General features: G+C 48.4%; 3 protein-coding genes across 3 annotated transcripts; all 3 read right to left on the bottom strand.

Annotated features, from left to right (window-relative positions):
* Nucleotides 1-1261: 1261 nt before the first annotated feature.
* Nucleotides 1262-3620, bottom strand: LTR64_004583 (uncharacterized protein; the record flags this gene model as incomplete). The annotated part of the gene is made up of 2 exons (XM_064898928.1): nucleotides 1262-3441; nucleotides 3491-3620. 2 exons carry the CDS (start codon nucleotides 3618-3620, stop codon nucleotides 1262-1264), a joined length of 2310 nt encoding a protein of 769 aa, XP_064754885.1.
* Nucleotides 3621-6894: 3274 nt separating this feature from the next.
* Nucleotides 6895-7800, bottom strand: cwf16 (Pre-mRNA-splicing factor cwf16; the record flags this gene model as incomplete). Its single annotated transcript, XM_064898927.1, has 2 exons — nucleotides 6895-7517; nucleotides 7662-7800. The coding sequence occupies 2 exons, from the start codon at nucleotides 7798-7800 to the stop codon at nucleotides 6895-6897; spliced, it is 762 nt and encodes a 253-aa protein (XP_064754884.1).
* Nucleotides 7801-8331: 531 nt separating this feature from the next.
* Nucleotides 8332-10756, bottom strand: LTR64_004581 (uncharacterized protein; the record flags this gene model as incomplete). The annotated part of the gene is made up of 3 exons (XM_064898926.1): nucleotides 8332-10369; nucleotides 10417-10489; nucleotides 10732-10756. 3 exons carry the CDS (start codon nucleotides 10754-10756, stop codon nucleotides 8332-8334), a joined length of 2136 nt encoding a protein of 711 aa, XP_064754883.1.
* Between the last annotated feature and the right edge of the window lie 3941 nt (nucleotides 10757-14697).

The raw sequence follows: 14697 nt of genomic DNA, 5'->3' as shown, positions 1-14697 counted from the left end.
CACTCAGCGGCCGACGGAGACCACGTGAATGGAATATCGAGTACACAATCAGCTCCTACGGACGACACACCTAGACTGATTAATCATCAAAACGTTAGCGGCAACACACCACTACACTGGGCCGCCTTGAACGGACATCTAGAAGTCGTGCAGGTACTCGTAAGAGCTGGCGCAGACCCTACAATAGTCAACGAGTCTGGAAGAGACGCAGTTGTCGAGGCGGAGTACAGCTCAAAAGAAGGAACAGACGAATGCGCCACATGGTTGCTGAAAGAATGTGATGCGCTCGAGAGAGGTGCTGGTGATACACAGGCTGATGAGGGAGTTGTCTCAGCTGCGGAGCAGAACGCGATGGATCAAGATGTTAGCGGAAGCACTATGAGTAATGGCACTACCTGACAAGATTCGAACCTGGCAGAACACAATTAAAATGAGATGCCAAAACAGTGAGGATAAAACATACACAAGGTGTAGGCAAGCCTTGGTGTTTAGAACCAGCATGTATCAAGTTTTTACTGCCGGACCCGAAACGCAAGACTTCCACTGAAGTTTCCGAGGCCCTTCGTGGTGATCATCTACTTACCATCACCAAACCTGCCATCACATCGCGGCTCAAACTAAAGCATTACAGTCAAAACTTTACAATGACGCTTGAACATGGATCCTCACATCTCAAAAATACGCTGCTCCTTGAACGTGTGGCGACGAAACAGATATTCCAGACCCGAGTCTGCGTTCCTGTCGTTCATGTAAGGCAGTTCTATGAAACACTACATGATGAGCCCTGACTTTCAATCGTCAACATCTTTGAGGCCTAGAGATAGCGAGTTCATGTGAGATTGACTACGCAGCTCTTCGTGTTATGTTCGTTCTCAGTTATGGCCATAATGCGGCTATGCAGAATGTTTCGCTCCAAAGCAGACGTTCAGTACAAGAAGTTGTAATGGTCGAAGTAGCATCTCTTTTATTTAGGTGAAAGAAGCATATATCTGTACTTTTACAGGATATAGGGATTGAGTGAGGCTAATGGGAGGAAACTGACGGTAGACGTTGGAGTCAAACACAGGTTCTAGATGGAACCGGTGTGAACTGACCCATTGTTTGGTCAGCTTCTGCAGTTTGGTCAGCTTCTGCAGTTTGGTCAGCTTCTGCAGTTTGGTCAGCTTCTGCAAGTCATTACGGTTTGAGCGTCCATTGGGAAAGTTCCAGTCAGCTAGTTGGATTGTCTATGTATGCACTATCGAATCAAAATGAACATTGTTCACTCCTCGGCCTGACACAGTTGGCATTTCCATTCCGACCTTGCCTTGTAGAGCTCGTCTAATAGAAACGGCACTGTGCTTGCAAGAGAGCCATCACCATGCCTTGCTTTTTGGGCTTCGCCAATACGTTTCAATCCTGCACAATGGCTATGGTAATAGATGCCTGGTAGAGGACACGCAATGCTAGAGCATCGTACAGCGGTTGGGTTGCCTTGCTCGAGATCATGCTGACATGCGCCACATAAGTTTGGCGGTAGAGCTGATATGGCCACCTTGTGAAGACGTCTTTGCAACGCGTCTGGAAGATCGCTGGCCGCAATCTTTTTCACGCAAGTTTCGTATTTCTGTGCAGCTTCGTTGCGACGCTGTTGACGTCTCGATGTCTTAAGAGCTGCAGCAGCTTGGTGGTCAACGATGTGTTTTTCCTCTTCTGGCAAGGGTAATGCTTCCTTGTCGTCTTCTAGCAGTGCTAGTACATTATTGCACACCGCCCTGTTGATGACACGGCTCATCATGAGCTCGTGCATAAATTCCTCCAAGGCTTCAACGCTTTCCATTTCTAGATCGCCACGATTCGAGGCAGTCGCCCACTCTTTGCTCTTACGCAGTATCCATTGCTTCTCCATTCGCACGAATCTGATCAGAGAATCGCTAATGTACCGAGCATGAGGACTGCGCTCTCGATGCATAAGATGATATGCCCATTTCTTTGCCAGGCGACGTCTTGCATCTAACCAGTTTTGTTCATGAGCATAAACATCGAGCTTTTCGAGGTGCTTCCCAAGAAACCATCGATCGTCCGTCTCATCCTCTGACTCTGACCTAGACTCTTCATCTGGATCTTCAGGGACAACTGGCCGGACCGCTGTAGAAGTAAAAGCAGAAGTCATTTCTCCTCCCTTACCACTGACACGTGTATTCGGATACTTTCTTCTTGTGTAGATGGCAGGCCTGCAGGGCGGCACATGCTGCGGAGATAGAAATCCACCATACTGTTTGCGTAGAGCACTCAGAGGGTACTTACTCGTATCCTCAACGAATTCCAGTTGAGTTGGGGTTTTCTGTGCTAGCTTTCTCGGCTTGAAATTGGGGTCCGCGACCCGTATGATGATTTCTGTATGCGCCAGCTGCTGAGATTCGATTGTTTTCATATCCTCGACAATATAGTCGTACTTGTAGTGCACTGATCGCAGATGCTCAAGGAGTTGTTCTATCGTCTTAGAGCAGTCATCTCCGCAAGAGTAGCAAGAGAATCCTTCAACCTTAGCTTCTCTGTACTTCCTGAATCGTCCCTCCGCTCCATTGGGCTCTATTTTGTATTTGACAGTACGTTTGACTCGACTAAGAACCCCGTTTGTGAGAGCGTTTTTCAATGGCAAAGTCCTGGGAACAGCTTTTGAGGGCTGTGATTTCTGTATGACCGGTTTTACCTTTCCGAAAACAAGACCATCGTCGTCCATCATCCAAGACTCAAGCTTGCTATCCTCTTGCTGTTGCCTCTTCTTCGGCATGCTCGAGATGTCCTCTGTAGACATCCACTTTGCATCAATTTCCAGACCATACTTTGTTTTGAAACAGATCCCCTCCGCATAGAAGAACAAAGACAAAGGGGTCTGCGACTCTGGTGTTAAGGAACGATGCCTTGCAACCAAGCATCCTTCTAGCGTTTTCTTGGCCAACTTGTCCATCTTGGCTGATTGGTCTCCTTCGCTTTTCCCGAGGAGTTTCATCGGAGGCCAGTTTCTCAAATCGTCACGAGTTGGCTGAATTTTGATTTCTATAAAGTACTCCTTAGCCATATCAAGTCTTCGTTCGCCTTTATCGAAGGCCTCAACTCGAAGATCACGTTTTGGAATCCTAAAAGGTTCTTCGAGCTTTACTTCAATGAAGTCGCCAACCGCAGCATCAAAGTCAGTACAGCTTTTCAGAACTTCGCAATCTCGTGTATAAGGTCGAAAAGAGCTTTTGGTTTTCGATCCAGGAGTGTTATCCCATATTGTCAGATGAGCGTGACACGGTATACTTTCGAGCCGCGGTCTTTTGGCAGGTCTGGAGTCTTCCGATGGTCTATTAGTTTTCCAGTTCAGTTTCTTACGAATATTGCAGAGGTCAATTAACAGCTCCGCATTTGGATCATCCTTTACCTTTAACCGCCTTAGTGAGAATTTTCTTGTTTCTCCTGTAGTATTGTCAGCTTGAGCTTCGTTTCAACCGTGTGTCTAACATACCCTTAGGTGGAAGAAGAGGTGGTCCCAGTCCGACGACTGCCTCTTCAGGAGCGTCATCAGGCGAACCAGCTGGCCTGTCGAAAGCAACAATCCCAGGGACAACTTTCTGTCTTGCCCTCGCCTTGGTCATACTCCGCTGTAAATGAAGCCCTCTTCGTTTGACGCGTAGAAAATTCTCGGCACACCAGTCTCCTCGGAACGTTACAGGAAAGGCTCTTTTCAGCGCAGATATGTCCTCCGACTGAGTTGTCAGAATGAAAGCCATATGAACGACCGCCACGAATGGCGCAAGTGGCGCACAATCATTCGTGTAACATCTGAAGAGCGCGAAATATTGTTTGGCAGTGAGCCCGGTGCGTGACTTTAGCAGGAATGTGCTTGCATCTGACCTGAGCGCAATATGCGTTTTGAGTTGCCGTAGTTGTTATGTATACTGAGCTTCCTGGCGATAGCTGCACAAGATTAGCTTAAAGTTGACAAAGAAAGTCTGATGAACAAATAGACATCGCCGTGATTAGTTTGATCTACAAGGCTAGAAGGTACCATGGTTCCAATGGATTACGTGGTTGCCAATCACAGATTGTTATGATGCCAAGACCGGTTCAGAAACACTTGGGTTGCTCCTTCCTTATAGTGCGACCCTAGCATTACAACTACTAGTACTTCGTTACTGACAGTGCTATGAACCAACAAATCGTCGCAGATGGTCTTGCACCCTCATCAATATTTGAACACGCATTTCAGACCACCAACCAGCTTTAGTTGCGCTTTGACACTAGACGTGATCTAACCTAACGACCTTGGCTTTATATGTGTTGGCTTTGAGTTCATCGAACACGACATCAGTACCAATCATCGAACCAAGAGGCCTGTTTTTGAGTGTGAAGATAGGCTGACTAGTTAGTCAATATTTCGGGGGGCAGCATATGGAGATGAACTGACCATCTGAGTTTGCCACAGGCATAATGTATTCTAAGAAAAGCATCGCCGTTTCCTTATCCGTGAGGTTGAGGCGGCACGAAGCACTCTATGGATCGTCTTCATAAAATGCAGTCACTTCGCGTTGCCATGATCTGACTTGACACCTTCACCTTGAGTGTGATCTCATACATGCACGTTGCTGTCGTACATAAAGCTTGTTGTATGTAACGTCTCACCGAGACGTTATATTTCGCTACTAAACACCAAGACAATGCATGATAGCCTCGAGCCATCGTATAATTGTATCGTCCCAGCTGGGAACGTCCGTTGTGGCATTTCGGCCATTGTCGTATCACATAAGATGCACATTTGGTACGGCCTATTCATTTACTGGATCCGAACCTCCGGTCGAAGTCTTTAAGCACCGACATGACATTGGCAGCGTCAATCTCCATAGCAGGTCTTCCTTCAACGCTGACAGAGCTTGCCTGAAGCTTGGGCATCCACGAAGCCATGTCGCCACTTGCTTGGTCGTAAGCCGAATGACGACTAAGAGCAGTATAAGCATCGGCGCACGAAAGTGTGATTGGATTCCTGGTACTTGGTTCTGGAAGACGAAGGTTTGAGGCACCAGCTGTCCTAGATCTGGTGGCTCGAGGGGGTAAAGCCACCGAGCTTTGGCAACACCCACCTTCAGCACCTCGTCCGCCACAGCAGCCCGAGTTGCCTCTGGAAGCTGCTAGGGACTTACAGAAAAGTGTCGAGTTTGGATCAGCCACACACTGGGCACATGTTCCAGGCCCAGAAGCGCAGGAGGTTGCATTCGAAAGCATAGACAGATTTGCGACGTCACCTTCTGATGGTGGAGGGGTGAACTGTGCCATTTGTCGCGGTACCTGCCGAGTGTTCAAAAGAGGAGAGCTAGGACGAGTAGCATTCTGGCGGTCCTGCTCGGCCGCCATCTCAGCACATATACAAGGCGTGCCGTCTTGACAGAAGCCACAGGGATCTAGGACACGTGCCGAAGTGTGACTTGGTCTGGCATGGTGTTGGCCTCTAGCGAACGCAGCAGTGAAGTCTATTTCCATAGAGGTTGAGTCAGAAGGTTCAAGCTTGATTCGCTTGTGTGGAGAACCGTGTTCGCCCTGTGGTCGCGTGTGATAAGTAGTCTGCTCAGTATCCTTTACCATTCCCTTGACGACATCGTCGATACATTGGCAGTGACTCTCAAGAGTACAATTGCCACAACCCATGGGCTCAGAGTTGTCGACATGATTAGGTAGTGGTGGCAAAGATTTCTGCTGTTTTAGTAATCGTTCGTGTGCTTGGGCCAGCTCTATCTCTAATTTCTGACACTTGGACACCCAGGTTGCAAGATCTGCTTGACATCTTTCTAGAGTTGTACCGAGTTCTGCAATCTCAGATCGTAAGCTATCTTGATCTTGTTCATTTTGATCCTCGATTTCTTTCAGCTGCTCCTCAAGCTCTCCAACACGAGCAGCACGGCGCTCTCGAAATGCTCGCTGTGCTGCTCTGTTTTGTGCCTTCCGTTTCGTGGGAGGGGTATCAGTTGCTGGCTTGCGACCAGGTTTAGGTCTCGGAGGTACAACCCATTCCTTGCTAGTAAGTGACAAAGGCGGGGAAGTAGCTGTCGGTGAAGACACGGCGGAACTTGGGGAGGGCTTGATACATAGTGAAGGTTGTCTTTGAAGAGAAGGAATAAGTGCAGGAGGAGCTGGAGTCGAGCCGGCAGTAGAAGCCATAGCCGATACCTTTGCGCAGACAATCTGCCACGGTACTTGGTTGACTACTGATCGCGCTTTAGGCGACCCTGCCTCATCGATGCACTTGAAGTCTGCACTTGATCGGTTGTGGCAGACTCACAATCCTTGTCGTATATGCGAGGCTGTCCCAGATAGTACTTTCGCAGTCGAGTCAGATCGATGGCGGCATAGACAAAGTGAATCGAAGCACTTCAGAACATGAATGGTGGGCTTGATCTTATCAAATTTTATCAGATCCGAATTGTTGCCGGCATCGGGCTGGGCAGGTGTGATTGACCAATCGTCATAAGGGTAGAAGCGGGGCTGCATCAGACCATCACAGGAAGTGTGTACAGCAATTGTGCTCACCTGCGAACACACTGACTTATCAGATTACGGCAAGATCACCAGTTCCATGTGATGCTCCCAGGCAGGTACTGCCTCTACATCACTCTCGTTGAGCCTAGAACTTCTTGTGAGTAGTGGTCAGCCAGGGCAACAACGAGGAATCCAAGATTGCAAGCCTAAACTGAGCATCGAACTGGGATACAGTCGGAAAGGCCCGTTGCGATAATATTGGGCACGCCTGTACATAGGTCTATGTGCCGTAGTAGAACAAAATAACATTGCATGCTTAGGGTATCTCTGCTATTTTCATGGAATTCGTGAGGCGTATCTCCCATATCTATCCACAGCATACAAATTTGGAACTTGTTTCAATCAATCCTCCTCGTCGGAATCATATCCAGCCAGACCTAAGCCACTGGCAACAACCGGCACGGCCGCAGCTGCTGGCGGTTTTGTAGTGTTGCTTATTGCTTTCTTCAGCAATATTGTGCTGTTGTTCACTTTCCTGGGCCTTGGCTCTTTTTCGAAACTGTAAGTAGCAGGCTTGCTTTCAGTCTCCCTGTCTGCCACAGAATCGAGCTCTTGCTCCTCCTCTAACCTTGCTCTTTCCACATTGTCTTTTGCAAATACAAGCCGTGCAGCTTCTTCCAGTTCCTGCTCTTCACGCAACCTTGACTCGTTGCTCTCAAGCCGTGCCTGCGCCAAAGCCTGATCTTCCTTGCCACCTTTACCACCACGCTCTATGCGCGCATTCCTCGTTCGAATCTCATCTAGCGCGTCAGCAACTTGCATTTCTCGCTTGCTTTCCTCCATCTTCGCTTCAAGCTCTTCCATGGCATTTCGCTCCTCCTCTTCGGCAGCCTCTGCTTCTTCTCTCTCCAATCTGTCGAGCCGCTGCTCGTCTGTCTCTTGCAGTTCCTTGCTTGCTGGGTCCCTCCATGGCTCGAAATTTCGCTTCGCGCCTCTTTCAGACGTATAGTCCATGTTCTTGGGATCTGTCTTAAATGTGATCTCGGAGCTACATCTCGTACACCTTATGTAGAAACGGTATATCTGTATGTTCAAGTACTTTTCTTCTGTAGTCTCCTTCCTTGCGTTAAACTTTCGTCCCTTGTATATATACTCGCCGCAGGACGTACACTTCATGCTGTAAGGCGCCATCAACCGAACGCTAATGGTCTTCGGACCAGTGGGCCGTAAGTGCTTGGGTGTTCTTCCGATCTTCGACGGATCAAAGTCTGGAGGGTAGTACTTCGTGAGTACCTTTCGTTCGGACATTGCGGCTGGTACAGATTTGTGGCAAGGTCGTTAAGATAGATTATGGCTATCAAAGGTTCTGTCTGCACTTTTCAATGGCGATCGTATGGACAAACAGTGGGATTATTCGCAAGGGCAAGTTCATAATATTCAAGAAATTAAAAGTAGACTAGGCACAGCGGTATACCGAAATGCAGCACCGAAGAACTGCCGTCCAGGCCTTAATTAGGCCGTCATCTCCGGCCTCCTCAGGCATTTCTACAGCTCAAAGTTGGGTGCTGAATCACTCGTCTCTCGTCCTTGCAAGGCACAGGCAAGTACCTGATCTGATCCATTGTGGCATCTTCCTACCACTATCACGGCAAGATCCCAGATCCACTATGTCGGTAGGTTGCATCGTCTCCTTACATCTGAAACCCAACCATGGGCAGGGCGTTAACTGCAGCTATACTGTGACTCGAGGCTTGAAGCTGAGACATGCCAGTGCTCGAAGAGGTCGTTCACTCATACTTTGAGGGTGTATCCGATGTCGTTGATTTCAAGGTAAACGTCTCAGGAAGGAGGGAACAGTTTCTTCAAAAACCCGTGCTTGCGATTCGAATCTACATCAGTGCGTACGCTCAAAGGAGTCATAGGCGCCTTAGAGTGACCGATTTTCGCAGTGGTTCCCACAACCTTTAGTGGTAATGGAGCAGGTTTGCGCCTTGCCATCGGAACAGGTTGACCGACAATATTCGATCTCTCAGAAGATGATGTGTTCGTATTAACGGTCAATCGAAGCGAATCCCTCAGTCTTTCTGATGCTGACCGTCTGTGAATCTTTTTCTGCTGAGTTGTGTGTAGATCGGAGTCCTCGTTATCATCGTAGGTCGAAAATTGCTGACGAAAGTCGCCGAGTAATGGGTTTCCTGTTCTGGGTGTTTGCGCAGTGAAAGGACTTGGCAATGGTGATTGCTGATATGTCTCCTCGAATTTGCTCGGTTCTGGTAGCGTTGCTTCAAAGGTGGTTTTTCTGATATGCTCGACCGGTTGCTCCATTGCCGGTGTTAATGGAGAGACTGGGCCTTTAATCGTCACATGTGTTGTCTTCTTCTGACTGTCGCTCACTAGTGTGCTCATTTCAATTCCCACAGTGCCTGGCTCCTTCTCTTCATCAGTTACTGTAAATTTCACGTCCTTAGCTGAAGAAGAATCGGAATCACGTGACACACGTTTGACATCGCTGAAAGTCACATCTTTACTTTCCTTCTTACGTCCGAATTGACTAAAGCCAAACCGCGACCTCTTTCGCAAACTGCTCTTCTTGTGCGCTGCGCCACCGCCTTCCATCTTGTGAATAGCATTTTCGGATTGACGGTACTGTAGGCGTTTCCGGATAACAAAAAAGACCAGCCATGCTAAAGCCACACCCCCAATGAGGCCACCAAGAATGGCGCCTACCATGCCCGTCTGTACGAACTTGTTCACCTTGGGCCGGCCCAGTGGGACCGGAGCTTCGCCAGCACATAACGAACGCGGCTGGACGTAGTTGTCGTACACTTTGGCATCAGCCAGATAGAAGCTGGAGTCTTCATAGTCAACTGTCATGTACAGATGGTGCAGAAACGCGGTGCCAAAGACAAATGGTCCGTCTGATACAGAAATGTTCGTGTCGAGCGTGGCCGCTGAGAATGGCGTAATTTCAGAAGCATTAGAAATCCACTCTGAAGGGAAGACTATCTCGTAGTCATCGTCGAGAGTAACAGTCAAGTTCCCACTGAACTTTTGTGCCAATTGCAGTGTATTTTCTGGTGTTCCTGCCGGCACACCCTGTAGAGCATCTGCGAGATGCTTTATGACATATGGTGGCATCTCCATTGCATACTGATTTGTTGATATGTGCCCGTCAAAGCCGTTATCTGTGACCATGCCAATGGAAGAACCATCCCCAGTTGACAAAGACATCTGTTTCACGCGGATTTTAAAATTGGAAGATCTCGGGCCTGCATTCGGGGCTTGAGGATATTTGTGTACAGCTCCTTGAAGACGGCCTGCATCGTACCCGCCAAGCACAATAGAGCCATTCTGTGTCCCTCCAGCTTCTGGATAAGCAGTACCAAGGTATATGCTGAACACATTCCGACTGATTCGGCCAATATCAACAAGTTGTTTCAACAAAGTGCTTGCAGAACCCAGACCTAGAGAGCCAGACTCGTAAAACACGTCTCTATCCAATGAATAGTCTGATAGTATCGTGAGGCTATGATTCTTGACAATAAAACTTGACGCAGGACTCGGATCGAAGTAGTGAGTATAGATGTTCAGATTGTCCACACCATATGTCGTGTTCACAGACTCAGCCTCCACTTCGACGTCGAGTGAATTGTATTGTGGTGTGCTGGCCCAAGTAGCAGAAGCGTCAGGTCCAAAATGGCCATGAGTATACTTGGATTCGTGACAATGGGCTACGCTGTTAGAGCCGCAGAAGTCGTTGCTAGCAAGCCTAGTCTCGTTGTAGGCGATGGAAGGCCAAAGTGACTGATTTTGCGAGCTCGTACCAGCACCAATGAAGAGGCCGTAGGAGTAGGTTTCCGCTTTTGCATCAACTGCCCTGCTCTATGTCAATATGTAGAAGCACTAGACGATTAGAATGCTGACCTGTAGTGGATATCAATGAACATCCAACCATCGGAGCATGTGTCATTCTCAGCTCCGACAAAGAAAAGGCTGACTATAAACAAGTACAAAGTGAAGAAGGCCTGTACGAAAGTCATTGTATTACAACTTCGGCTACCGCTCTGCGTGCCAAAAGAAACGTCGATGGAAAGAAACGTTGATGGGAAGTGAATGTCTCAATTAGTGCACGTCGTTAGCAAAGGGTGTCGAGTACCAGCTCGTCAGCAATTTCTGGAATTCCAGTCACAATGGAAACACGAGAGGCATGTATACGAGTTTCTGAAATGGTGGACTTACCCGGTAAAGGTTTCATTCCTGGCATAGCGCTGCCAAAAGTTAGACAATTTAGTGCATCGTACTCGTTGGTCGAGACCTGCCACCATCTCTTCACCCGAGCAGCTACATGGTTCGTTGCATAAAATGTCTTGATAGCAAGCAGAGATCGACGCCAGAATGGTAAAGGTCTGTACAACGACACCGAAGGCAAGATATTTTTGGACGTCGGCGCTTGTTTCGTCCAACCGTTACTCAATATGTGGAGTTGGCGATCCACTTTTGATGCCGATGGACTTTTATAACGCGCTTCGAGCTTTGAATTCCGACAGCAAGCGAGCAAACAATGCTTGGAAACGCGAGAGACTGGTCGGAAAAGATGAATGGGCTGGAGCTCTTGTATGCCAGCCGATTCGACCGCTTTGCGACCACATGTGTCGTTCCCGTTGTTTCAGAACCTCGATTGATCTGCTCTTCGGTCGGCAACGATTGGTTCAGCCGCAACTCACCACGGTGCCCGGCCTCGTGGATGGGCGTTTCCTGCCCTACTAGTATGGCGTGTCTTGAACAAAATGAAGTTTCGCGGCAGCTACGCCCGTGACCAAACAGGCGTGCCTTAGAGTTTTTGTGGTTCAACATCGATTAGGCTCATGCATCTTTGACTGAGGCAACTGCGTATGGAAAAGGGTTTACAACGAGAAGTGTATTGCTCTCAAGACTGTACTCAATGGTCCAAACGCCGATAATCCATATAGCATGTAGTAGAGACCAAGGATATGGCTTTAGTCGACTGGCTGCAGCAAGGCTAATAACATCGAGATCTGCTCCTAAGCTTCAATTGGGGCAATCAAACAAAGTGCTATAATCAATATATTATCCTTGCTAATGGCAAGTCAAACCCCGATGCGAAGCTGTCCATAATCCTTCATCTGTCGATAATACCTCTCGTGGTTAATGTATATTCAGGTCTGTAGTCGCAGAGTGCTGTGTCGGTATCTGATGTAAGACTTCCGCCTCGACACAGAACACGCACTCGCGCAACTTATGTATTGTACTTCGAATGGTGATATGTGTCAGGGTTCCTGCTCGTGTATACTCGATCAAGCCACTGTCGCATTTGGCCAAGGATGTGATGAGACCATAGGTACTAAGCGACCCTCCTCCCAATCTTTCAAGACATCGCGATTGCGTTCTATCTCGTCGTCAACAAGAAGACCAACTTCCATGATCAGTGCTGGCGCAGGATACACTACACTCATCGTTAGCCCCTTTCGCCCTCCCAGACGGCATCACCTACCAAATCTGTCCCTCGCCATCCACCTTTGACACTCTTGACCAGGAACGAAAAGAGGCTCGTTGCCTTGGCAGAAATGTTGGTCAATGTGATCGCCAATATCAATCAAGTTAGAAAGGCGAATCGCATATAGCGCCAGTATGAGAGACAGATCACCAACGAGATGGCATGGTATTTCATCTGTTTCTTCGCCCCCTTGGTCTTCGCCCCCTTGGTCTTCGCTATCAAATCCTTCTTCATCTACCTCATCAGTGTCCTCCTCCTTCACTTCACGAAAAAAATTTCGAGGTAGGAAACCTGCAAGCGCTTGTGGCTGTGGGAAAGGTAACAACAACTCAGTCCCATGGTTTAGTATCTTGTATGATCCGGGTTCAGAGTACCTCTGGTAACGAAAATATAGAGTATTCCAATCCTTCATGGGCTCACGGTGCATGAGTTTCTGTATGTCTGCTTGAGTGCAATCGTGTGGTGTGATGAAATAGTTCTGGACATGTGGGGACCATACGATTGACATAACACGCTCGCGGACAACTTCGTCCTCTGGTTGTAGCGACCAAACTCTGCTTCCACCTGTTGTACTCGAGTCCCATCCATACCATTGCGTCTCGGAACCTGCTTGCACCCATTCGCGTGGTGGTCTGAGGTCTCCGGCAGGTCGTTGGCCTTCCCACTCGCCATCTCGCTCAGGTCTAATTGCCCGTACTCGAAATGCAAAGCAAATGCTTGGGATCGGCATATCGTAGGATCGAGGAGGACTAGCAAAATTTGCACGCGACAATAGAGGGAAGCGGGAACGCAGTCTATGCAAAGTTGATGCAGGGCAGCAGGTCGAAGACTTACTTTATGCTAGAAGCGCTTCTTCTTAGACAGTCCGAAATGAGTTCACACTTTCGCGCAATCATTGAAAGACTATTCTCATGTGCCGGTTTGCTTTGCTCAGCAGCAACAACGCAGGAAAAGTGCTCTTTCGGTTCTGTTCCGCAGCTCAAGCCATAACTCGAAGTCTCGAAGCATTTTCCATGTTCTGACGCGCAGTAGATATCGCAATAGGCCAGCGCCCGAAACCCGGCGAGAGCAAAACAGCGAATCGAGAAGACCTTCCAGATTGGCGCCGTTCGGTTATACAGATAACGACCCATACTCTTGCAAAATCTGGTACATCCCGCCGGTTCGCCTGCGATTGCCGCGAATCTTGCCACACTGACCTAAAGGATCGACCAAGATCCCGACCTCCCTTCGAGCGACATTGTTGCATGTTCTAGCTTACCACAATCGCTCAGCTCGAACAGCTTGGTGATTGCATCGTGTGCGGAGATGCTGCCATGCTTCACATCCGTGACGTGTCTCTCGTGAAACGCAGGGCTCCACACCATCACTGCAATGCCAGAAGGTCGAGTGTGCTGTATCTTTACTCCGAGTGATGGTGGCAGATGGTGTTTGCTTGACCAAGTTGTTCAAATGGCCGAGCGTTGTGTAGAAGTGAGCGTCTCTATACAATCTCAGTACACGTGACCTGCCGTCGATGTGTTAAAGGCGTTCTGCATAGAGTTTCGAATTTCAGGAAGCTTGCTGTCTGAGCTCGCTGTCCTGAATGACCAGAACACATGACCACGTCCAGAAGTGCATTTCAGGTCTCGAGCTTCCACGTTTGTTTGATATGAACAGAACGAAGAAATTGTCGAGCCAAAGCGAGAATTGCTGTAATATTTGAAGCACACTCCTTTTCTGTGATGTGGGTCATAGCATACCTTCTATTGGTTCTTAGGCGACTGCGGATCACACTTCTAGGAGAGCTTGACGCCTTGCTTTCATGTAAGGCAAGCTTTTGCCTCCAGGACACATTCTTGTTGTAGTCCTTCTCTTACTGCATGAGCTGGAGATCAGAACGTCTGATTGCATGCCTTGCTTTTCTGGAGGCGGACTGTCTATGCCACATTGCGGTGTGGTACATGAGTTTGTCCTGATTTTTGCGGAAGCAGACGCTCAGCAAGAGACCTCCAATGCTCCACTGAAGGGCACTTCTCGTTGCGTACCTTTCGGCAGCTGGAGAACTCCATCGATGCATCGTTTGTTGGAAAAGGACAATGCTACCCTCTAGGTTCGTGGGGTGGATATCATAGCTGATTGCACGGCCATTTCTCACCATACGCGGCATTGTGGCTATGCCAGCATCGACTGCCAGAAACGCTGCCTTCGTCCAGTGGGAGGACAAGCAAGCGCTATACTGAAGTCATAAGACGTCAAGCCAAAATGTGTCAGCAAGGTAGGACAAATATTGCGGGGACCAATGATAGTGAGTAGGTGAAATCGTGAGTAAGAGGCTACAGTACAGGTGGAGGACAAGATTCCGATTATGTGCTGATGGTTTTTAGGCAAAACAGAGGTTTTATCCAGGTGCAGGACAATTGCGAAAAGTACTTCGGAAGCTTCGACCACGCTAACAGTCAGAACAAGCAGGAACGGTGAAGAAGCGAGGCAGGCCACGCGACAGACCACTGTGGCTCTTTCTTGGTAGTTCTGCAAACCTTTCGGTCTGACACTATGAAACAGCACTGCTAATCAAAGCTGCTAATACTAATGTGAATGCTATCTAAGCTCTATGTCTACAGTTGAATCGTATATAGTACAGTAAAGTACACCCTGCTGTTACAGCTCAAGTTTCTCACAGACACATTTCTTCTGACCTCCAACACATA

The sequence above is a fragment of the Lithohypha guttulata genome (assembly GCF_036872675.1).
Source record: "Lithohypha guttulata strain CCFEE 5908 chromosome Unknown scaffold_3, whole genome shotgun sequence".
NCBI classification, from domain to species: domain Eukaryota; kingdom Fungi; phylum Ascomycota; class Eurotiomycetes; order Chaetothyriales; family Trichomeriaceae; genus Lithohypha; species Lithohypha guttulata.
The sequence above is the reverse complement of the archived record's forward strand: the minus strand, read 5'-3'. Positions and strand labels throughout refer to the sequence as shown.